The 25,805-nt window shown below is 36.0% G+C and overlaps 1 protein-coding gene across 1 annotated transcript in view; it reads right to left on the bottom strand.

Annotated features, from left to right (window-relative positions):
* LOC117121275 (cytoplasmic dynein 2 heavy chain 1-like) overlaps positions 1-25,241 on the bottom strand; it is a gene marked incomplete at its 3' end in the record, with an annotated part of 54,940 nt that extends 29,699 nt beyond the window's left edge. The window contains exons 1-20 of the mRNA XM_033266411.1: positions 25,041-25,241; positions 20,554-20,700; positions 18,472-18,631; positions 17,955-18,218; positions 17,335-17,567; positions 16,263-16,434; positions 15,400-15,550; positions 15,091-15,238; positions 14,625-14,800; positions 13,442-13,637; positions 12,699-12,848; positions 12,359-12,457; positions 8,311-8,450; positions 7,862-8,090; positions 6,066-6,193; positions 3,569-3,812; positions 2,212-2,361; positions 1,598-1,803; positions 851-1,006; positions 254-377 (exon numbers count right to left, since the gene is read on the bottom strand). Coding sequence (XP_033122302.1) covers positions 254-377; positions 851-1,006; positions 1,598-1,803; positions 2,212-2,361; positions 3,569-3,812; positions 6,066-6,193; positions 7,862-8,090; positions 8,311-8,450; positions 12,359-12,457; positions 12,699-12,848; positions 13,442-13,637; positions 14,625-14,800; positions 15,091-15,238; positions 15,400-15,550; positions 16,263-16,434; positions 17,335-17,567; positions 17,955-18,218; positions 18,472-18,631; positions 20,554-20,700; positions 25,041-25,241 — 3,474 coding nt within the window. The remainder of the gene's footprint in view (positions 1-253; positions 378-850; positions 1,007-1,597; positions 1,804-2,211; positions 2,362-3,568; positions 3,813-6,065; positions 6,194-7,861; positions 8,091-8,310; positions 8,451-12,358; positions 12,458-12,698; positions 12,849-13,441; positions 13,638-14,624; positions 14,801-15,090; positions 15,239-15,399; positions 15,551-16,262; positions 16,435-17,334; positions 17,568-17,954; positions 18,219-18,471; positions 18,632-20,553; positions 20,701-25,040) is intronic.
* Positions 25,242-25,805: the final 564 nt, after the last annotated feature.

The raw sequence follows: 25,805 nt of genomic DNA, 5'->3' as shown, positions 1-25,805 counted from the left end.
CGGTCGGGTACTGGATAAACATTCTCTTTCCCATCCTTCTCCTTCTTCCCTCCTTTTTTTTTGCATTTACGATCATACAAAGTTCTCCAGACATTATATATTTTTCGTCAAAAAGTGGGGGGGCCCGGCCCCCACGGCCCCCCCGGTTCCGCCGCCCATGTATAATTCATTAACCTACTACATTATTCATAAAACTGTTGAATTATTCATAGAAATCTTGGCTATTGTTCTGTAAGTTTGAGTGATAACTCACCCTGTATTTCTCGATATCTTTGTTGAGCTTGACTGTCATGAGGCTAGCCTCACCATCCACATCTCCTCCCCGTAGCCTCTCAGCCCACTGGCCTAAGAAGTCTTCAAAATGATACGTCTTAGACCTGTATTAAAAACCAACCCCCCAAAACATATATTAATTGTGGCTTAGATGGGAGAGATATATAAAATGGTGGCTGGTATTATGGTATGTAATAGGTAGTATGTTATGTGGTGTTGTGAGTATCATATATAAAATCCTACAGAGCTTAAAATAATGGCTTGGAAAGGGGTGAAATAGCAGATATATTAGCAGTGGCAGAAATACATTAGCTTTGAGAAATTTTCAGAAGCAAAGGTTAGCAATTGTTAATACTAATTTTGGAGCTTGTCAATCTGTACCCTTAAGATTTCTAAGCAGAGAGTAGCAGTATAAATGTTGGCTTGGAGTTTGACATAGAATGATGATTAAAAGTCTGGGGGTCCTTTTTTTACAAGGTATTTTAATAGCAGAGGAGCCAGTTATCTGGAGAGGTCTATGAAGCAGAAGAAGTTTACAGAAATCTGAAGACTCACCTAAAGAGGTATGAAGACTCACCTGAATGTTACCCAGTCCTCTTTCGCAAGTTCACTAAGACCAGTGCTGAATTCTTCATAAAGACCCCACATACCTTCATGCTTCTTGATGTCTTCTTGCAGTTCATTGGCCAGTTCAAATTCAGGATTTGGGAGGTCAAAGTGCTTACAATCAAAGCTGGACAATTAAAACCACAAAGTCCAATTTTATTACACAATAAGTGTATAAATAGTTTTGCTTCTATCACTACCTTTAACACCATAATTAGCATCACCACCTGCTATTTCACCACCCATCATTACCACCCTCACTTGACCATTATCACCACCACAACATCACCATTAATATAACCATCATCACCTCTACTGTTAATACTATGACCAGTCTACCACCACTAACATTTCATTACCTTCTGTACATTACCATCAATACATCACAATCACTACCATCACACCACTATCACCACCACAGCCACCACTATTGCTATACCATTATGACTATCACCACACCTTCACCACTACCATCACTACTACTATCATCACAACCACCATCACCATAACCTTCACTATGACAACCAGAATATCACACTTACATCACCACAAACGCCATCACCACTACCACAAATACACCACCCTTAACCATCATTCTATTACCAGTCTACCACCAGTACGACTTCATTACCATCAGCATTAACACACTACCATCATCATCAACGTCACTACTATACTAATCACCAAATCATCACCAAGTATTTTATATTCAACATACACTAGACTATCTATAGTTTTTTGCAGCTCATCAAATTCGGCTCGTTTTTCTTTCACAACTTCCACTGCTTTCCTACAAGCTTCCACATCATTTTCCTCGAGGACGTCCTCACTGGGTTTAAACTGGTGCCATCGAGTGAAAAACTTTACAAGTTCAGACGAGAACGCTTGGACTCGGGACTGCACATTGTTTTTCAAAACAGAAACCTGTTAAGAATAATGAAGATAATATTAATAATCATAATAATAATGGAAATAAACATTAAAACAAATTATGACAAATAATGGAATTAAAGACTTTAATGATAACAAAGACATCAATAATAATATCAATCAAAAAATAATATAATTAATTTTGATAACACTCATAAGAATAAAAAATACATTGATAATAAAAAGGGGACAAATAAATTTATACAGTTAAAAACAAAGCTATTGTCATTTTATCAACATTACATCAAACAACTGACCAATCAAACAGGACCAGGAAAACATGTGTCTCACAAACACATGTGTTGTCCACAAATGCATATGTTTGCATAAGTTTGCATATGTTTAACTGTCCTTTTGTAGGACCTTAGCAACAAGCCTTGGCTATAGGAATATACCTCTCACCTGTTCTTTAACCATTAACTGATGACTCTCCATCATCAGTTCAAACTTGTCCCATTTAGCCTTCAGTTGACCTAGCTGCTCAACTCCGCCACCAGCTACTGACCTCAGCAAACGGTTCTTAGTCTCAGCAATATCAAATTGCGGCTGAATCTGTAATGAAAAAAACAATAAAACATTGCTTTCAATCCAGTTTTCTCATTCACGGTTGATCTGTTTATTTTAATTTTCTATTGTTATTTTGATGACCCCAGTTACACAGGGTGCTCTTCAAAGTAAGGACATTGAATTTTTCAACAAGGGTAGAACCTAGAACATAAAGACATCACTAAAGAGTCATCTACATATGCAAGAACATTTTCGCTGTCGTATGGATTCTAGGATGCAGTTTGACCCAAATCTACATTGTGCAAAGAATGTAGGATGTTCAGCGATGAGTGAACCTGTTCTAGGGTAGCATCGTCGCACAAATCAAGAGCTCCCTATTTACTGTCTAGGTCCCATAAATAAAAATAGCACTGCAGTGGAAAAACCACTACTAGAGAACGTCACCATTTTCACAAAGTGACACAATTTCAACAAAAACAACGTTTTGAGAAAAACGCCTTGGAAGTGGACTACTTCACAAATCCGTAAACAGAATTTTGAATATTTTTTTACATATGTTTAAAGATAAAGCATTAAACAGTTCAAATGTGTAATCTATTTTTCTTTTTTCAACTTAATTCAACCTGTTAATTAGCGTGAAATGTTTGTATCTGTTCGTGAAAATCATCAGAATAAAGACAGTATATGTTGTTTACACATAGAGTGAAGTTTGTGTCTCTTCGTGAAAATGGTACGCGCTGTACATGCTTACGTTGTTAATAGGCACAGGCTTGCAAAAACTGTATTTTAGCTATGTTTTAACCATTATAGTCAAGGGCAAAAACAGGCCTACAATCTCGGCTTATCCTGGTTAAATCATTATGTTTTTACAAATAATTCCACATTTGATGCACGTGTATAGACCTATTCCAAGTTATACTGCAAGGCCTTCCTAGCGATCACAACAATTGCAAAGCCCCACGCGTGTCTTTTAATAACACAATGAAAGTTTGTGTCTGTTCATGAAAACAAAAAATCCAGTTTTCTTGGTTTGTCCGCAACGGCTAATTAACGTAATTAGTATAGTTGCACTATTACAAATTAGATGAAAAGGTAATGTTCAACGTACATAATCAAAATATCAAGGAAAAAAAAAACGAAAAAATATGACTTTTGAAGTTTGTGTCACTTGATATTTACTTCAGATGGTAAAGTGTCATAAGGGATCCACTATAAATCTTTATTAATCAAACATCAAAATATAGTTACTTACAGACCCTTTCTTTGTAGCAAGCTCTGTGTGTATGGATTTAGCCTGGCCTATCTCCAGCACTGTTTGTGGCCGCGTTGAGAGCGACTCTATCGCTTTTGTCACAAACTTGTCAATTTCGTTCACATGACTGTTGATGGACCTTCGCAGGGAGTTGAGGAGGGCATCAAAGAGCTGTTGAATGTGATCATCAATCACGGCTCTAACGGGTGTTGTCGATACAGTGATACAGTCAACTTTTATTTGGCTTTAAAAAATTAAAAAATACAGAAAATGTACAAGATAATTACACTAATGATGTTGGTAGTCAGTAACTTATATTAACCATTGTCAGTGTTCACTTTAAACACCCACTGAAAATAATAGAATCATCCACTAATAGCATGCTTTACTGCTATTCACCATGATTATGACTTTAATCCTAAATTTTTCAATGGGGTGGGGAGTGGAAGGGCTTGCAATCTATCGTAATTAACACATGCTGAATTTTTGGCCGTTAACAGAAAAGGTCCATGGCACCCAAATTTTTGGAAAAACTCGGGTTATACATCCTGCTGCTTTGTTGAAGAGCGATGGGTTCTTCAATTATTTATTGCCAGTGAAGCCCATGAGTGAGATGAAGTAAGTGATTATAATGGGTTTCTTGTTTACATTCCGATAGCTGTTATATGTTGCTGGCCATGTCTCTCTTGTTAACTCCCAATAGACATTCTTAAAACCAATTAAAGTTAAGTTTATGGAGCTGCTGCCAGCTCCCTCTGGACCATTTGACAGCTCACTCTCAGCTCACTAAGGACCATTTCTGCTAACAGGAACTTTTGCCTCATGACTCTGACCGCCAAAGGTTTCAAAAAATAGTATCAAACGCCAGACTTTTTAGATTATTTTACACTAAAATTTTACTACACAAGCGGTTGGCGCATCGGTTGTGTCTTGGACTCCCAACCTCGAGGTCGGGGGTTCGAAACTCTCGTTGTGCAAATTACTTGTGTCCTTGGGCAAGGCACTTTATCTACAACGGTTGCCTCTCTCCACCCAGGAGTACAAGTGGGTACCTGATAGGTTCGAACACAACTGCGCTGATTACTAGCTGCAATATTATGGAATTCTCCCCAGGGAGCTGAGTATGTGTTCCATATGTGTTTGATCCAATGACCGGGGTAGTAATGTGAAGCGCTTAGAGGCATTGTGCATGAAGCGCTATATAAGAGCGACATATTATTATTATATATGTTCGTTTGTGCTATTGTTTTCTTTATTTTGTTTCTATGAGTCTTTCTGGCTTTATAATATTTTTAAATAATTTTTGTTCTCATTGACATCGGAGATCCACTAGACAGTGATTTAGTTCACTTTTTGGCAATCCTGTCCGGCCAACTGAGTGTTGTTTCCTGTGATCTCTGTTTTCTTGTGTTTGTCAATTTTTAATGTTTTTTTGGATGAAATAAATGAAAAGAAATGAAGAATATTTCACCTTGGTCTATCAATAGCAATACTGCAATACTCTTTGATATGATTGCGAATTGGTAATAGTGCTTTGAACTTTCTCCCTGTAAGTAATTCGGCAGGTGAATTCTTGTTGGTGCTAAGCGGTGTTGAACGGTATATCAGCATGGAGAGATGTGGGTCAGTGTTTGAAGTGATTGACTTAATGATAGTCTTTTTGACTGTCTGCACCATTCTTATATTTGTTTGCAAAATCTTTGAATTCAGCGCTGGTGTATTGTGGTCCGTTATCGGGCATAACAATTGATGGTATTCCGTTTTCGGAAAAGATCGTTTTGAGATGACTAATAACTGTGTCTGATCTCTGGTTGTTGGTTTTCCTAACTATTGGAAATCTGCTGAAGTAGTCTGCAACAAGTAGATAGTGTGTTGAATTGATCTCAAACAGATCTGTTCCAACTTTTGCTTGAGTAAGCTGAGAACTCTGTCTGCTTGTGTGGACGTTTTGAAATCCTCTATTTTCTGTGCTGATGCTGGTACATTAATGCAGTGCATAGGAATATGTTCCACCTTGTCGTCTTTTTCTTGTAGTGGATCAGCTCGAGAAAGTGCGTCAGCAATTAGGTTTTCCTTGCCTTTGAGGTATTTTATGTCAATGTCACATTTGGCTAACCTTAGTCATAGCCTTTGTAGTCTTGGGCTTGCTTGAGTAATAGGCTTTTACCAAATTGACTCAAGTGGTTTGTGGTCGGTTTCTACTTGTACTGTGTATCCATATACATGGTGTGGTGTAAACGCTCCAGAGCATGATACAATGGCTAATAGTTCTCTCTTGATGTTAGAGTATTTAAGCTCTGCATTGGTTAGACTGCGAGAAATGTACATGACAGGTTGTCCTGACTGTAATAATACTGCTCCCAGTCCTTTAAGTGATGCATCTGTCAGAATCGTGTGTTCAGCCTTTTGATCAAAGTAGGCAAGAACAGGCATTTGCGTTATTTAAAAATATTTAAAAATATTTAAAAAAATTCTAATATACGATATGATGACTTACCTTGGTAGCTTTTCTGCATCTCTACCTTTACCTTTCAAAGCTTTGAAGTTCCTCTCCCAATCTGGCACTGTGTGAAGCTGCTCTTCAACTAATTTATCCAAATCAACAGACCCAAGCACAACCCATGCCTTAATAAATATAGAATAGGGTAATTATTATATATTATTAATTACCATACAACACCTGTATATATTCTATTAATTTGATTGTTTGAAAACAGGAACCGTGGGATTGATTTAAAATAAATATTCCATGGTTATTCATGCTGAATTTTTGGCCGTTAACAAAAATGGTCCATGGAACCCAAGTTTTTGTTGATATAGTGAGACAGTCAACTTTTATTTGGCTTTAAAAAATAAAAAATACAGAAAATGTACAAGATATAATTACATTAATGATGTTGGCAGTCTGTAACTTATATTAACCATTGTCAGTGTTCACTTTAAACACCCACTGAAAATAATAGAATCATCCACTAATAGCATGCTTTACTGCTATTCACCATGACTTTAGTCCTAAATTTTTCAATGGGGTGGGGAGTGGAAGGGTTTGCAATTTATCATAATTAACACATGCTGCATTTTTGGCTGTTAACAGAAAAGGTCCATGGCACCCAAATTTTTGGAAAAACTCAGGTTATACATCCTGCTGGTTTGTTGAAGAGCGATGGGTTCTTAAGTTTTTTATTGCCAGTGAAGCCCATGAGATCATTCTGTTTAGAAGTGAGTGATTGTAATGGGTTTCTTGTTTAAATTCCGATTGCTATATCTTGCTTGCCATGACTCTCTTGTTAACCCCCAATGGACATTCTTAGAACCAATTATAGTTAAGTTTATGGAGCTGCTGACAGCTCACTTTGGACCATCTGACAGCTCACTCTCAACCATCAGACAGCTCACTATGGACCATTTCTGCTAACAGGAACTTTTGCCTCATGTTGAGTAACGATCGTTGAATAATACTTTTTCATCTCCAAGATGACAACAATCTCAAGTGCAACACAACCCGACGCAAACGAGAGAGAAAAAATAACCTAGCGTATTTACAACCCACGCGTCGACAAAGATTTGATCATTCAGTAGCCCTCGCTCCGCCGATAATGGCAGATCCATTTGTACTTTTTTGAGGAAGTCTTTAAGGAATTACTGAATGAAAAGTTATGCCGAATCAACAAAAATAAGGCAATAAAATAAATATGCAGTTATTCACAAAAACCCTGTGAGTAAAGATATGACGAAGATTTTGCTATCGTTAGATAGAGCAGCATAGGCCTAGGCTAGACCCTAGGCCTACACCCAGCCGAGGACCTAGACAAGGTATTATTGATATAATTGAGAGAGATATACAGAGGTATTGTATATAACAAATAATGAATGTTTCTCATTTGTACTACGCCTCGTTGAATAGAACATCCTACCTTTCACTTCATGAAATATTCTACCCCATTGTACTCAAAAACTTTCATTATTTGATGATTATTTAATATATTCAAAGTAAAGGAAGGTAGGGGTAAAGGTAGGAGAATAACCCATAACTTGCAGCATCATTGAGCTAAAATTGCATATAGAGTCAAATGTATACACTGGACCTCCATTTCAAATCCTTATCTGAGAGAATTGGTTCTATCAACTGAACCAGCGCAGATGTTAAGGCTGTTATAGTTAGCAACGCCCCTCCCTTACCGCTCAGCCGCACGACTTCTAAACTATATTGGAAAATACAGGGACTACAGTAAAAGAAAATGAGACATTTTGTTCATAAATACTGTTCTGATGACTCACACCCGAATTTACTACCTTGAATCTAAGCTGAGCTTCCACAAGCTTCTGGAACAATTCCTCCGCTTTACGGTACAGTATCGGAAATCGGCTAGCGTTCCTCTCAATCATGACGGGGAAGATAAGTGCTTGCCCTGGATCGCTGAGGCCTTTGAAGTAGTTCGGTATGCTGATGAACTTCTTAATCTCACGGAAGTACTTTGCACGGATCTCTTCCAATGATGGCCGGAACTGAAGCTTCTGATGCCTAGGGAAAGTGCAAAATACATGTGATTGAAAGATAATAGTCCTAAACATGGTAAGACCATGGTAAGACCAAGTATGCAAAAATATGGACATACTCAGTTTTTGGTTCACTAATCTTCTATTGTACCTGTCTTGATCTATTGTGATGACAGATATAGATAAACATATACATATTTTTGAATATCTGTGATTGACATATACAGAACCAAAGCAAAATTTACCTGTAAATAATCTCAGCCTTGATCTCGGGTAGATTCTCATGCAGTGCCTCTAGGCCCATTTGATACTGGTGTTCCAAGGCCTTGTACAGCTGCATGTCCCAGTGCAGTTTCCATGTTTTCATGTCTTCTAACTTGTAGCCCTACAAACACAACAGGCACAAATATTGTTAGGAAGCCTCGCAAAATAAAGCAACGCATATACGTGTGGGCCACGCAAGGCGATTTAAGGCAGTTTAATTGTATAGTTGGCAATGCGTCAGGATTATTTTCTTGGCTACTCCATTTCTTGTGGGAAATTGATAACAGGCTAAGTGTAAAAACCAATTAACACAAACAAAAACGTCTCATATTAAACATAAACCTTATTAGAAGGAACACAAGCTCACGTTATATTTCTGAGAAGTTATATTAATAATTAATCGATATTATCAGCGTTATGATCAACAGACACCAGAAATATAAAACTAGGATAGGCCATAGAGATATTATTATTATTATACCTCCATGGATAGTCCTAGGCTTTGCTTACTCCGAAAAATTATGAAGTAGAGCAAAATTAAAAATTGAAAACAACAGGCAATTTTCATGATTTTTTGTCAGGCAGTTAGTCTTTAAAGTGCTGAGAGCTTATCATTTTTTATATCGTTTTAGTATGAATTAAGATTATTAAATCTCTAGGACAGAGAGACATAGGCCTACAGTACATTCGATTCACCAACATAGATAGGGTACACTTCCTTCAGTTTTAGTGAAATACAAAAAAAATATTGTTTTTTTCATATAACTAGGAACACAAACACAAATGTACCTTTATCTGATATAAATGCCATGGGCAGTTGTCCTATATGTTATCTATTTCAATGATTCATGCCCGTAGCCAGGTTCTTCCAAGGGTGGTTTTCTGGGCGTGAGGGCTAGCTTGCTGTTCAAAGTATTGCTTTCACCCTTCTTCAAACAGCGAGTGAAGCACATGTTTTGTTGCATCGTTGATTAACCACGGACTCCACTATTCAATATGGGTAATTAGTTATATAACCATTTTTCAATATAATTAAATTTATAATGTATAATTATTAAATCATTTTTAAATGCTTGAAAGTACCATTATTATTATTTTACTAAAGGGATTTCAATTTCATTTATAAAATTCACTAGTAATGTATAAAAGTAGTTGTCAATTGTTAATATACCACGGCATTTCAAGTGGATTTGGAACGTCTTCCTTGATACAGTACAGCATGGCCAGGCCGGCTGCAAGTATAGGGTCTGTGGTTTTGACAATGTGAATACAATTTTGCAGTTCCATTAATGGGCTAAGGGATATTCTGAATTACAATCTCTAACATATTATCATTATTTTATTCTTCAAATTGTTCTTTCTCTCCATTGATTTATTCTATAATTTGTTCTGATATAATAGCTAGGAATAACCTTGCATTTAAATATAATATTGTATATTCAATAAATGATTGTACAATAGGCCTACTATTTGTAGCCCTATTCATAATAAAGTACAGTGATCGCCAATGAATACTCTATATACAATGAAAATCAGAATTTAGCGCAGTAAGCTAGGTTGGCATTATTTTTTTTTTTTTTTATTATTAGGGGAAGGACCCGCCGAATGCGAAGCCGACGAAACCTCCAGAGGTGGAGGCGAGTCATCCGGCACCGCAACAACCCCCGACGCAGCCGGCAGCGAACCCTGAGATCGAGTGGCAGCCTGAGCTGCCCAATCTAGAGCCGCCGCAAACTTAGTCGGGGGCCAGCGCGCACAAATCTCGCAAGGCTCAGCCTTGAATGAGGACGTTTGTTAGGGAGACGGTTCGCACGTGGCGCCTTGGGTCGGACTGTTCCATTATTTTCGAAGGGGTGTTCCGTTTTGGGAACAATGGCAATTAGTCGGTTATCCAGGTAAGTATTCACGAAATAGACTGGCATTATTTTTTCCCCATCTATTTTCATTGCTTTTTTTGTAGGTCATTTTGAAAACAGAAATTAGGCCTGGGTGTAGGACTATGCTGTTTTTGAATATGGTAGCAATTTTTTTCGGAGGCCTACATTTATTGTTGTTCAGCTTCCAAAATGAAAAAAAAAAAAACAAAAACTAAATGTAAGAGTATTGTGTTTCAAATTCAAATTGAAATGACATTTATTAAATGATGGAGATAATAATAGAATAGAATACAATACAAATAATAAACAACCATCATTGGGATCATGACTAGAAGTAAAAAACTTGTCTTGTCATGACCCCCCCCCCACAAAAAAAATAAAATAAAATAAAATAAAAAAATAAAAAATAAATAAAAAGTAAGTAAGTGAGTGAGTGAGTGAGTGAGTGAGTGAGTGAGTGAGTGAGTAAGTAAGTAAGTAAATCAATCAATCAATAAGATCAGACTATCATACAAGCATATACAAGCGATTGTTGTAGGCCTACACACATTAGATCTTGATCATTTCCGTAATAAACTGTTTATGCTAATTAATTTTAGTTTATGTTCTACTGAATAAACTTTTTTTTTTAGTTTCTGTTTGTTACTTCCTTGTTGTCTTTATTGTACAGTAATTAATTTGGTTGTTTTGTAACAAATCCATTTTTAAATATATATAACAAATATAAAATATCATTAATAATGAGAATTAATAAAAAATAAATATAACAATAAATACAAGATTTTAATTGCACACAAAAATTCATAGACTGCTATTTCCTTAGTTTATTCTATGCATTTTTTTTTTTGACCGACGAACAACAATTTCCATGGTAACGTTGAGTTGCTTAGCTCAGTCGGCTAATCTGGTGGTAGCCACTGTGTGTGCGCTGAACCGTGGAGATCTCTAGGTCCCCGGTTGAATTCCCATCCCTGCCTCTCCTTGTGTTTAGCTAGAGGGCTGAAATACAAGTTACAATAACGCACCGTCTTTTGGATGAGACGTTTAAGCCGTTAGTCCCGTGTGCATTTATGGCCCATGTGCACGTTAAAGAACACAGTACACTCTTCGGAAAAGAGTTGAGGATTGTCTCCCGGTGTACTGTCCAATCACCACCAGAAGGACCCCACTGGAAATAAGTCTTCTTCTAGACTTTCGTGGGCTATTCTTGGTGTTTACACCGAAAAATCCAATCCTTATCACTGGGCGGCGTACAAAGGGTTTGAGCTATGCATAGCTCGGCCCGCAGCAAGATCAATGACCCTTGATAGCAGCAAAACCATGGGAATGTTCCTATGAATAGTTCTAGAAGAAGCAGGTACTGGCATTAAATTGCGTTTATCCCGTCACTACTCATGGCATCAACATGAGTTTGGCCTGATTATAACTTACAGTAAAGTGTATAGGAAATGTTAGTGGGTTTCACCTTGGTATTCAAAATTTTGGTTGTAAATTTTACAGAATTGCTCAATAACAAATGACGAGTTATAGTATTAAAATTAATTCACAATAATGATTGAAACTTATGACAAAACACAGAAAAGAGATTTGCAGATAAATTACAGTACATCAATATCACGAGACAAACTGACGCAAACAAGTAGAACAATAATAACGTCGGAAAATGAATCCTAATTTGCGAAAATCATCCAAAATTTTTTGTCAGTATCTTGAACCATTCATTGGCAACGTAAAGAGATTTTTAATCCCCAACCATGCGTTGTAGACGGGTATATATTTTGCTTTATTTTGCGAGGCTCCCTTATATAACATGTAATTAAAAACCAGATGATGATGATAATGGGGATGATAAGGATGATCCAACTGACCAATTGAATGATTGATGGATTGCTAGATTAATTGATTGGTCAATCATTTGATTGATTGATTGATTTTATTTTGGTTGATTGACAGAATAACTAACAGATCTATTGATGATTTAGCAATTTATTTATAATAAAATGATTGATGATTGATAGATTGTAAATGATTGATTGGTAATATATGATTGATTGACCGATTGATAGACTGATTAATGAGCAACTGATTGTGTAATTGATTGACTGATAGACTAACTAATTGATTGATTGATTTTTTGGCTGCTGTCAAATACCTTGCTGTGCAGATCTGCCATAATGTTCCTGATTTCATTCAATCCTTCTTTCCATCGTGATGGCTGTCTTAGCAAGTCAATGTTCATTAGATATACAACCTGTAAATAATAATTTAGACATAATCATTATGGTCCGTTTTGTTTACTTTATTTATTAAATAATATATATTTTTTCATAATTTACTAAATATCAATAAAAGAATATATACTTATGTTTTGCTGTTATTGAAATTATTGAATATCAATAACAAAATTTAAGTATATATTCTTAAAAATTTCAAAAGTTGGTCTAAAAAATTTCATACCGATAACATTAATGGTGGTGATGATGAGTGTTCACCACAGTGTTGTAACAAAAACAGTGACAATAATCCTTCGCGCCTTTCTTTGGGTTTTTGATGATGTTTTGAAAAGCTATTGCTGAGGTCAACATCATCGGACGCTGACTCGGAATCATCTGTTCAGCTATTGTGTTATGGAAATGAGCCACCTGTAATATGCAAATTCGTAAGTCACATGTTTCTGTTGTACTGCTATACAACACATTAGATACATTACATACTGCTAAATACATTGGATATAATCAATAAAAAAAAATTATATATATATATAATACATTAAATAAGTATTTCATATTTCTTAGTCTTAGATGCATGTTTTGAAACTCCTCAAAAAGCATCTTTAAATAATTTTATTTGCAAACATAAAAAAACATATTCTCTGTGTTGTGATAAGATTAACAATAAAATAAATATATGAACTGCTGTCAAAGGTTCAATTCCTTTTTTGCGCATTTTGCTTGTGTTCTTAGTCAAGGCACTTCACCTACAGTTGTCTCCTCCCACCCAGGAGTACAAGTGGGTACCTGGTAGGTTCAAACACAAAATGCGCTGATTACTAGCTGCAACATTATGAAATTCTCCCCAAGGAACTGAGTATATGTTCCATATGCGTTTGATCCAGTGACCGGGGGTAATAATGTGAAGCGCTTAGAGGCCTTGTTGGCATCCAGCACTATATAAGTCTAACATATTATTATTATTATGATTATTATTAATATTTTATAGTATATAATTTGCATACCTGTTTCAGAATGACCCCATGACGATAAAACTTCTGTGCAACGTTCGCTGTGTGCTGAATCTTCGCTGGTATTGCAAAGCCAAGGCCTTGAAGTTGACGGACCTCTCGTAGCAAAGTCACTAACTTGTCACCATAATTGACAACTAGTTTGTTGTCTTTGGTATCAAAGTCCATTAAACGCCCCGTTGTCTGTAAACTACAAAAAAAATAAAAAATCTTAAAAAGAGATAAGTTATCATCTGTATAATTCATCACATGTTCCTTGTTCATTACTTCTACCAATGGAATGCATTAATAATACATGTTACCTTCCCATAATGCAATGCATATAATTCATATTTAAACCTTTAAAATACAATACCTAATTTGATCAAATGCTGATGTTAATTTCCCATAATGCAATGCATAAATTTGGTTAATTTCTCACAATGCAATAGGCCTACATAATTCATAACATTTAAACCTTTACAATACATAATTTAATCAAATGCTGATGTCGAGTTTCCATATGAACAAATGATGAATAAATCTTGTCAATTTCCCACAGTGCAATGCATAATATTTAAAACCTTTACAATATAAATAATACATAATTTGATCAAATACTGATGTTAATTTCCCATAATGCAATGCATAAATCTGGTTTATTCCCCACAGTGCAATGCATAGTATTTAAACCTTTACAATATAATACATAATTTGATCAAATGCTGATGTTAATTTTCCCATAATGCAATGTATAAATCTGGTTAATTTCCCACAGTGCAGTGCATAATATTTAAACCTTTACAATATAATACATAATTTGATCAAATGCTAAGGCTGAGTTCCCATAATGCCATGCATGCTCTATCACATATAACCTTACATTAATATATTGATCAGAATTACCTTCACAGAGTGCAAATGCACAATATGACAGTTAAGGCTCTTACTGTATTAGCTACATGTTTTCCTCTAAAAGAACCCTTCAAATAAAGACCACCTCCAATTAAAGACTTTTCTTTGGTACCAAATTTCCAAATATCTTTTATTCTAATTATTTTACTTGGAGATCATAGCTGCTAAAGACCATGGAAGCATAAGTCCCAAAAGTGGTCGTTAATTGGAGGGAAACCTGTATTTTTAATATCTTCAAGGATATTCAATCTCCAAAAAACCATGGTGACCATTATCATCCTACCCAAGAGGTTTCCTTGTGTCCTCGATGGCTGCCAGAGTATCCCGTGACCAGGTATCAAACTGATCTTGCCGCCAGCTGTGCAGTTCCTCCAGAAGTTCCACAGCATCTTTTCTGAATCGACTGAAACCTGAGAGATCATTTAGCAACACTTCCGCAGAATTGCTTGTTTCTTCAACCTAAGGAGAAACACAAAGAGTAAATTAACTTCGTAGACAAATTATTGTTAGTGATAATAAAAAAATACAAAAACATTTGTTCTGTATATATTTAACAACCCCACTGTAGGGAAAAATAAATTTCAATTTTTTTTTTTTTTTGATTGTAGAATGAAGCTATCTTTCTCTCCAAACCTTGCTGGGTTCTTCTAACATTTTCCGTCATTATGCTTTCCACTATATTATTATTCCAATATTTTTCTGATAAAAGCTACAAAATACAACTTGAATAAAAAGGAGCAGATACGAACCTTGGCCTCAAGTTGCCTGACCCAGACAATGTTGTTAGTAACCTCTGGCAAGTTTTTGCCTAGCTTTGGCTTGCCCTCATTTACTCTGGTGTTGAAATCTTCCTTGACGTTTTTAATGTACTGCTGAAGCTGCTGCAGAAGTGTTTCTCTGCAATGTGCAAGTTAATGAGAGACCAAAAATAAAATTTTTGTCTGTCTCCACAAATATTTAATATATCAATTCAATATTTTATTCAGTCCATCATATATTAAAATACAATAGAAATGGGAATCAAATATCACAAGAGGTAATGGCCATTACTTGCTTACCTTTCCGATATCAACTCCTTTTTGACATTGTCCCTTTTGGTAAGTTCCTTATAACGCTGGAACTCCCGCAGTAACTGGTGTGTGTTCTTGCTCAGGTTGCGAAACTGAGTTCTTAATTTCCCTGCAATCCTCTGTTCAGCTGGCCCCATAGCTTAATAAGAGAAATAGACAGATATTCCATAATTACCTGAGTATGTGAGCTCCTGTATCACATCTGTTCGATGGATGGATGGACTTGTCCAGTTAAAAAAAAAACCAAACGCAACCCAATGAAAGTCTGAAGAAGACTTCTTTCCAGTGGGGTGCTTCTAGTGGTGACTGGCAGTACACCAGGGACAATCCCCTACTCTTTTCCAGAGTGTGTACTGTGTTCTTTAATACACATGGACCATAATGCTCACAGGACCAATGGCTTAAATATCTAATCCGAACAATGATGCACTATTGTAAATTGCATTTCAGTCCTTCAGCTGAAATACAAGAAGAGTAGTGATGGGAATTAAACCGGGGACAAAGATATCGCCATGGTTCAGCATACAGACAGTGGCACCACCGGTTTAGCAGACTGACCTAGCTGCGCTCTCGTAATATTTTATTGAGTTTGAGAATTTGTTAATCACTCCCTATCCATAAATTTCCTAATGCACTGTCCTCACTATCAAATTTTATGTGACAATACATGTGAATTGCCATTATATAGGTGTAATATAACATCTTCATGCCCATATATGGATGTGATGACATCACCATGCCGATATATGGATGTGATATGTCATCACCATGGCTATAGGGCAAATCACACACATTTATCACATAAATCTTGATAGTGTAGATAACCCAGACACACACATAGAGCTACATACCTCGTTCATATTGAGACACTGCAGCCCTCCATAGGGGCTGCGTGTATGGATTATACTGCAATGGGTTGAGGCCTGCAAATGGGCTGAACGCATTGCCAGTCCCCAGCTCTTGTTGCTCTCCAGCTGACAGTAGCCTGATCAGTTGTTCGTGGATGCTTCGCAAGGTCATGACCTTTAGGCACATATGAAATAAATAAATAGGTAGCTTTAAACTGATCGATTAATTTAATAATCTACATTTGTTTTGTTTTTTTTCTCAGAATTTTTTATCCTCAATATACATTCTCAGCATGATAACTACTTTTCTGATTGGATATTGCCTCATTTAAATTTTCAAATTTTAACGTACACTTACGAGCGGATGGTAATGGCATACGAAATTGAATCTTGTCAAGTGTCATTTAAAAATGCCTGTTGGTCAGTAATGCCACACAATTTTTTTTTTACTCATATGTACTACATATATGTCTGATAGTGTCGAAAAACAGTCTACCGCCCTCTGTCGGTAAAATTATTTGGTCATTTATAAAAATTCAGTTTTTTAAAATTCAGATGGCAATATGATGATGTCACAATGTCCGATCAGCCATTATGATCTATAAAATCATATCTACAACTCGTACTTTAAATAATAAATATTTTCAAAAATAAAAATTTTTGAAAAGCTTGTGACTATTCCAGGCCAAGCCATTTATTTGTTGAAGCTGCCATGTGCATAGTTTACAGCAAATTAGATATAGCGGCGAACAAAAATGGAAGGAAAGGTAGAACAAAAAAAAGATGATGATGGATCTCTGACAATAACAAGAGGTAATCCGCTCGAGGGTCAAAGTGTGGCGGATCACCTAAATTGTCCTCAGTGACGAGCTGAAATCTAGTCATTAATTGATACTTAATATATAAATAATGTCATTATATGTTCTGCTCCTATCCATTTCATGAAAGAGTTACGCCATTTTCTACCACTGAAATAAAAGCATTCATCTTCCTGTGTAATTTTATTTAATTTACACTTTCATTTATTATCATTTTATTTATTATTTATTTGTATCTTTTGACTGAATCCACTAACCTCCTGCAGTCTCGCTGACAGCTGAGACAGGTCTTCCGGACTGAACTTATCACCATTCCAAGGATTTATGGGGTCAGTCCTCCAGCACTGACCTGTCAACTCCTCGCACTGGAGAATCCACTTGTCGCAAATAGAGATGGCCCTCTGTAGAGCTTCGCGGACACGGTAGAATGGGTCCCGCCAAATGTCGTGGCCACATAGTTTACGCTGCACAAACCTGCCTAGTTCTCCACCTTCACAGTTAAGCAAAAGCACACTTTTAAATTAAGAATGAAAATAAATTACTAACATTATTAATATTATGACTACATAAACTGACATAAGTCAAGGTTTCATTTATAGAACACCCCTAAAATATAATAGAATATTCCATTCAACAGGCCAAATTATTATGTAGTAGCTAGTTAAATATATTTGAGATACTTCCATAATACTGAACAAAATATTTAGAAAAAAATAATACATATCACATGATTTAAAATAGAATTCACAATAAATAATTATATGCTCATTTTCGTATCTTCCTCATTTATTTTTTTTTTTACATTATATAGAAAAATTTAAGTTGTTTTATCTATAGTATTCATAAAATACATTAAAAAGTTTGGAATGTTACTAACCAATAACATCCAAAAGATGTTGCATTCTTCTTTCTGGGTAGGGGTCAAACTCCCCCTGCCTCCAAACCTCATCCACAGCATCATTAGTTGTCTCAACCAGCTTCAGTCCCTCATCCAATGAAAACCCATCCAGATTGCCATAATCCCTTGCTATTGGTTCAAAGAGTGTTTGGAAAAGCTGAGCACGTTTTTTTATGTCCAATGTGTTCCCAGACATTGCTACCTCAGCCCAATACTGGAACTCATCAGATGGGGTCAAGATGCCTAATGTAAGAGCAAAGATAAAACAAATGACAATCATAGATATACAATGTTATGTAACAGGCCTCAATTAAAAAAAAAATTTGGCATGTCAGTTAATCCAGTTAAACATTCCCAAAATAGATATATTGTATATATGTGTAATATTTAAATTTTGAAAATTATTTCTAATTTGTACCAGACTAAAAATTATTTTTATTTTATTTTCTATTATTTATTTCAAATTATTTTAAAATTCTGTTTCAATTATATGTACCTCCAAGGCTATCTTCTCTACCAGAAGAACCTCGCTGGGATGGGTCTTGCTTGCAGATGACGCTGCTTAACCCGGCTACGAGCTGACTCAGCAAACTTTGTAGCTTTGGATCAAAGCCTTGCGACCATTTTTCATCCTCAAGTAACAAGGGTGCAAACACCTAGTAAGGTAAATAAAATAATTAGAGCTGGTTACAGAGTAAAATAATAATAGATATTATCCTAGACCTGACATATTAAAAATAACCTAATGCAATTTAAGTGAAATTACATTATTTTTAGCCATTATACTGTATTTTCAACAAAAATGTCATATACGGCAGACATATCAATATCAGAAAACTGCTCACGTCACCATTATTTTTTATGCTAATGAAATGGCAGCCCTTCATATTTATATATCTTTCCTAACTGGCTGTAGGAACCCAACTGATAGTGGTATGGTTCACATTTGGGCAAGCCTGTATGGCCTATGTGTTTTTCTCTCTATTATTATATAAATGTTTTTATGATGCATTTTAATAGTAGTTCATAAAATGAACTTTGGATTAATAGTGTCAGTTGAAGTGTGCTACTTGAACTGAAGGATTATATGAAGGCGTAAAAAAAAAATGTTATGTAGGCGTAATGGGCCCCAAAAATAGGGTAGGTAGGTAGAGATTTTTTTTTCAATATTCAGCAAAGTCATTGAAATCTATAAAATCATGTAAATAAGCCTTTAAAGCCCCTAATTGTCATATTTTTCGCCCTTGGACCCCTTTTGAAACATTTTGAGTGACGCTCCACAAAGCCCACTTTGCTCACATAGGGCCACGGGAATGAAAGTTTAGATTTGCATCCGAAAAATATTGAAAACACATTTGGGCAAGCCTGTATGGCCTATGTGTTTTCTCTCTATTATAATATAAATGTTTTTATGATGCATTTTAATAGTATTTCAAAAACTGAACTTTGGATTATTATATTGTTGTAATTGGTTTGTCTTTTAATATATTTACTGGTCCAGTCCTAATAACAATATTTACTTAAGCAATTTTTCAGGATGTGTAGTGTCAGTTGAGGTGTGCAGCTTGAACCGAAGGAATATATTAGGGCCTAAATAAAAGTTGTAGATTTGCATCCGAAAAATATTAAAAACACATGAGGCATTTTTTTTATTTTTATAAATGCTGTACACATGACTGTACACAAGCCATGGCAATTTTACGTTATTCACAAGAAACAAATGCATAGCTAGGCCTACAAACAATCAGTCATAAATATACACCACAAGACAGATCTTTTATTTAAAGTGGATCAAATTGTAGAAAAGTTATTTACAGTTTGGTCTTTAGAAACATTGTGAATTATTCTACTCACTTTATTATGTAAATAGAGATAGAAAAGTGGAATAGAAAGATAATGTAGGCCTACAAAGTTTGCGATGGTGAAAGTCCAAGAGAGCTCTTTTTCTTCAACCACACGGTGGCGTTATTTCTTTTAATCAAGCAGTAATAGAGCTCCACCGCTGGAGGTTTAAGTTCCAATTTGACCTGTAAATGACCTCAGAAGCGGCAATCACGGTCCTATGCCCTGCCTTCGTGGTTTTCGCGATGAGTGATCAGATATGAAGGAATAGGCCTAGGAGATGTTTTTCTGTTTGTATACGACTTAGAAAGTCTGTTTTAAAAAAAATTAAGTATTATTTTTTCAAAATAATGAACTTTTCAAAATAATGAAAAATGTCATGTGGTAGCTTTTTAGACATGCGGGCGGTGGACGCAAATTTACAACTTTCATTCCCTACTAGGCCTACAGTAGGCCTAAACTTGCATCGTGAAATTTAAATAAAAATGTCTATGGTCGACCGATTTTTTAGGGTCGGTCGGGTTACGCCAGCATAACATTTTTTATTAGGCCTAAGGGTGTCCCTCTTGCCCTCATTTAGCTCCTGGAAGCTCCTGTGTTTATTGGTGCATACCTTATAAATTTTGAAGGTCAAATTCATATTAAAATATTTCTTTAAGCTGCCCCTGGTTGTAATACATAGTTGTGTCCTGTTTTAACTGTATGAACTGGATAAATAAATAAGTGAAAGCATCACCTTCTTTACAGTGTGGTAAAGGGAGCTGATTGGTGAGTCAAGCATGCTGCATACCAAGACGACATTGTGAAGATTGTCTGGTGTAATTACAACAGGCTGTGATTTGAAGAATACTATCACTTTATCTTTTGTGTCACTCGGCTCAACCTGTAGTAAGAATAATAATAATACTCAAATATTTTTAAGGCGCCAATTTCAAATGATCAAAAGGCGCGAGCGTTATTACCCCTGGTTAATGGCAACCCAGCACAAAGTGCAACCTTCTCTGCTCCCTGGAGATAATACCTAGTCGCTTACTGGACATTCAATGCCCCAACATCCTACCACGCTGCATTTTTTGCCGTTAACAGAAATGGTCCATGGCACCCGACTTTTGGAAAAAATTTGGGTTATAAATCCTGCTGGTTTGTTGAATAGCGATGGGTTCCTAAATTATTTATTGCCAGTGAAGCCCATGAGATGAAGTTGTTTACATTCTGATGGCTATATGTTGCTGGCCAGGACTCTCTTTTTAACTCCCAATTGACATTCTTAAAACCAATCATTAGGTGTAAAAGTCCTTTACAATATGCTGACCATTTATACCCGACTGATCGAGTGAAGTCAAATTAGTGTTTGACATGTTAATGAAGATTTATGACCTATTAAGCAACTGTGAGTGAGGCATGGTCCTTGTGAAGGCTGCTTTACAGTAGCCTTGATCCAACGGTGTAAGTTACACCGGTGATATTGTAGTTATCGAACAAGCGCTTGTTATGAGGCAGACACTGACCGTATGAACAGGGTCACCTGATAAACAACAAGCGCTTTACCCCACAAGCTAACACCAACAAATGACCGGACTGGCAAGGCTCTCATCCGATAGGACTTTCTGTGAATTAACATGACTTGTCACATGTTGATTGCAATAACATCTGTAGCTTGACCATGGTCTCGTTTTCGAGGCAATTCTACTAGGCCTAGTTGGTTCATAATATCAAAAAAGCATCTTTAAAATTACCTTTTTGAGTTGTTTTTAACTTCATAATTGTCAAAAGTAATCCAAATAAAACATTACAGGACAAATTATATTATTACCATTCATTGTAAACGTCATATAAATTTTCATGTCTTTTTTGGGGGAATTCGCAAAATTCCGTGGTAGTTCGTTCGCTGTGTCTAAAGATACAGCTGAATGAGATATGATGAACGCCGGTGAGATACTGTACGTACATGATTCTGAAATTACAGCTAATATGGTAACCTTATCTTTAGCCTGCAATTCACACATTCTAGCAAGACGAACCACGAATAACGTTCGTACTCGAATACTACATTTGGAGGGTCGGGTTATAAATGCTGCCAAAATCTCCTAAATTTTAATAGGTAGGTTTAGGGTAGGTGAGAAAAAAAAACTCAGAGTTTATTTCGCTTTTTTCAGAATGCTCTACCGAGTGAAGATGAAAACATTGGATGTTAAACATATTTTGCCTTTTTTTTTTGTCGATAGTTGGGATGGCCTACTGCCTACCCAATTCAAAGCAGGCCTAGCACAGGCAGGCCCTCGCCTAATGTAATTTCTGTTTTGTCGTCTTCGTTTTATTGAAATATCATCATGAGATCAATAGAAGTAATTTTAATCTTTAACTTTTTTATATCAGTGTATTAGCGCTATAACTATCCGCTATAACTCTCGTGTAGATATACTATAAAATTTGACGCAACCTTGACTGGATTTCTCATTAACTTGCATCGGATAGTAGTGATCGTGAGAACATGGCTAGTGGAACCTAGCTGTGTGTAATAAATTTTTTCATTGATTTTTTTACACAGTGTAATTAAGAAGGTCGCACACTGTGCAAAAAACACATTTGAGAACGTTATTTAAAAAGTGCGGGCATGCCCATATGGGTAAGCGCATTTGGGGCCCACAAAAGAAAAAACACATAAGGGCTATTTCTGGGACAGCCCATGTGCATGAAAGATGGTCAATCACATATTGGCACTATAAGGGCCAAAACATTTGAGATACATATTTCCAAAATGTGGACAGGCCCAGATGGTTTTAGCATGTTTGAGGCCCTTGAGGGCAAGCAATGGAACATTCAGAAGGGCTCTTTGTGGGTCAGTCTTTTGTGGACAAATTATAGGAAATCATATATGGGATAAATATGGGCAAAAAAATGTGGGAAATATATTTTAGAAATATGGGCATGCCCATATAGGTAATCCTATTTGGGGCCCACAAGAGAAAAAAAAATGGATGAACCATTTGGGCTATTAATGGGTCAGCTCATGTGGGCAAAGTAAGGGGTTATAATATATGGGTGATATCAGGGCCAAAACATTTGGGATATATAGTTTTTAAATATGGGCAGACCCAGATAGAAACACATTTGGGGCCCTTGATGGCAAGAAATGGGAACATTCATAAGGGTTCTTTGTGGGTCAGCCCTTGTGACCAAGTTAGAAGAAATAATATATGAATAAATATGGGCAAAAGCATGTCGGAAATATATATCTTTTTAATATGGGCATATGCCCATAGGCCTATAGGTAATTACGGTAATGAATTAACCATTATATATATACATTTATATGTATATAATAATAATAATAATAATAAAAATAAATAATAATAATAATAAAATATTTATAATGCGCTAATTTAAAAAAAAATGATCAAAAGTGCAGAGAGTACAACTAGGAAAAGATTTAAAAATTGAAAATTCTAAGTGGGGATGGTCTAAAAAGAGTTAAAGAGATGGGATTTCAGTTTTAACATAAATAAATCAATAGAGGGAGACAGTTTGATAGAGAGTGGCAATTCGTTCCACAGCGATGAAGCAGCATAGGCGAATGTTCTTTTGCCGTATGTTTTCGTTTTAAATTTTTATAAATATTTTATACATATACATATATATATATATACATATATATATATATACATACATATATATATATATATATATATATATATATATTATTGATATTATTTTAATATTTTAACATACATCATGAATTGCCACACAGCAAGAAGATCATTTTTTTTTTCAAAACAAGACATGAACCGCTTTGTATCTTTTGAATTACTTCAAAGTTATTTTCTTCATTCAATAAAGATAGTCCGTACCATGGTGCTATACTCTAGAAAATTACTTTATTGTTTGATTCTTTAAAGTTGTTTGGCTATTTTGTACACAATTTGATTGACATTGTGTGAATATACTTCATCAATACGTTTTAAGTTCACATCGCTGAAAATAGTGCAAATAATTGTTCTGTTGGCGTAAATTTTTTTTAAGTTTCAATAACCACGACTAGTTTCTTAACATGTACTCAACCGCAATCTACATAATTTCTGATCCGCTTCACTGCCAGACGGAAGAGGATTGTATTGTTGTCCAAATCTTTTCCAACAAGTCATGAAGCAGTTTAGTATTACTTGAATTAATTTGTATTAACACTTTAAAAGTTTGTTCAACTATTTTGTACACGATTTTGAATGACTTCATGAATACATTTTAGATTTACTTCACTACAAAGAACTGACAATTTATTCTCAATATGTCTATACCTGGCTATGTGACCTTTCTAGTATTTTATAACTATACTGTTTGTTTATTCTGAAATTACAAGCTCACTTCGAACATATTCTCAGATTTAAAGTTTTAATGATGCACTGTAAACTCTATAATGAATCAAAAGAGTGAATATAAACATAGTTTTTTAGTTCATAATTATTCAAGGCCTAGAGCTAGGCCTCATAAAGGGTAGATAGTAGGCCTAGCCTACCCTACCCTACGGTAGGTCTCAGGTGTAGCAGGGTATCAGAGGCCTAGGCTGGACAGGCCTATAGTAATACTCCGGGTAGAAAGAAGAGATAACTCAACCGGTCTCTGCAAATCCTTTTCCACGCATTGTCACATATTTTCTTTGCTCCCTTGTCACAGACCTAAACAAAGGTAGCCTACTGTTCCACAGAGTTTGCATGAAACGGACTCGTCGGTCATCGTTCGCACATAATCTGTACATTGTTTTGACAATGTTCCTGATCGTGCCTTTATTGTTGACCTTTGACATAAATTGAATCTAAGCCTTGCGATTGGTCCATCGGCCGCGAATTCGCTCGCGAATCCGAAAAAGTTGGTCTTGGATCAACTTTTGTGAATTCGCGGGCGAAGCCTCCGCGTCCACCACGCGCACCGCGTCGAAGTTCGAATATTGGGCGTTCGCGTGTTCGACTACAAATTCGTTTGCATGTTCACATTGGAAACGCCAGTCGCGTCTTAATTCGTTTCAGCTGCGCGCGCCACATTTCGACGCGAAATTCGCTTGATTGCGTTCAGTGGGAACCGGCCTTATGGGAGATGATTAAAGTTAAGTTTATGGAGCTAATGACAGTTCCCTCTGGACCATTTGGCAGCTCACTATGGACCATTTCTGCTAACAGGAACATTTCAATTAAGTTATGTCCATTTTGAATGTTGAAATAATAGAATACATACTTTATTGGAGAGTTCAACAGTTTTATTCCCTCCTCTTGGTTTTACCTTCGCTGCGAGCACCGGAACATTTCCATCGTCCAGAAATGAATTAATTTCAATTGTACCATGAAGGCCGGCAAGTTCTGAGCTTGAGACATCTATTGAGAAATAGTTTCCGCAGCTTATGAGGATAAAGTCCTTCCTAGAGTCTCCTGACCGCATTGTGGCATCGGTTGCGGTAGTTTACAAGCCCAGCTTTTTCAGATTTTTCATAATCCTATAGGAGAAATTGTGGGTGGTATCATCATTTTGGATTATTAAACAAAAAAAATCTGACAAAATCAAAGAAAAAAAGGCTGTAGAAGCTGTAGGACCGGTTCGGCCGTGATGTGTGAAAATGTGTGGAACACATTTTATATTGTGTTTGAAATATTGAATGACTCAATAAATATCCTCATAAAAAAAGCATCTGTAGAAAAAGTAAACATGTTTTGTTTTTAAGTTAAACCACACTGGTAACTGGTATAGGCCTATAAAGCCTATTTATTGTAAAGTAAATATAGGGTTTCTACCTTGTACTGTAGTTGAAACTCCCTAACCATCCACCAGGACAATTAGAGAGTGCTCTAGAAAGGGGTTTGATTTAAAGTGCTCTTGGGTAGCATTTTTTAAAAGTGGTTATCGACAATTTGTTTTACAACTGACTGCAGTAAGACATTCCACGAAGAGGTGGCTTCAGGGAAGAATCACTGAATGAAGTCATAGCAACTATGTATTTCAATACGA

Source organism: Anneissia japonica, unplaced genomic scaffold (assembly GCF_011630105.1).
Source record: "Anneissia japonica isolate Jap-2015-1 unplaced genomic scaffold, ASM1163010v1 scaffold9013_len99286_cov115, whole genome shotgun sequence".
Taxonomy (NCBI): domain Eukaryota; kingdom Metazoa; phylum Echinodermata; class Crinoidea; order Comatulida; family Comatulidae; genus Anneissia; species Anneissia japonica.
Note: the sequence above shows the minus strand (reverse complement) of the source record. Positions and strands in the feature narration are given on the sequence as shown.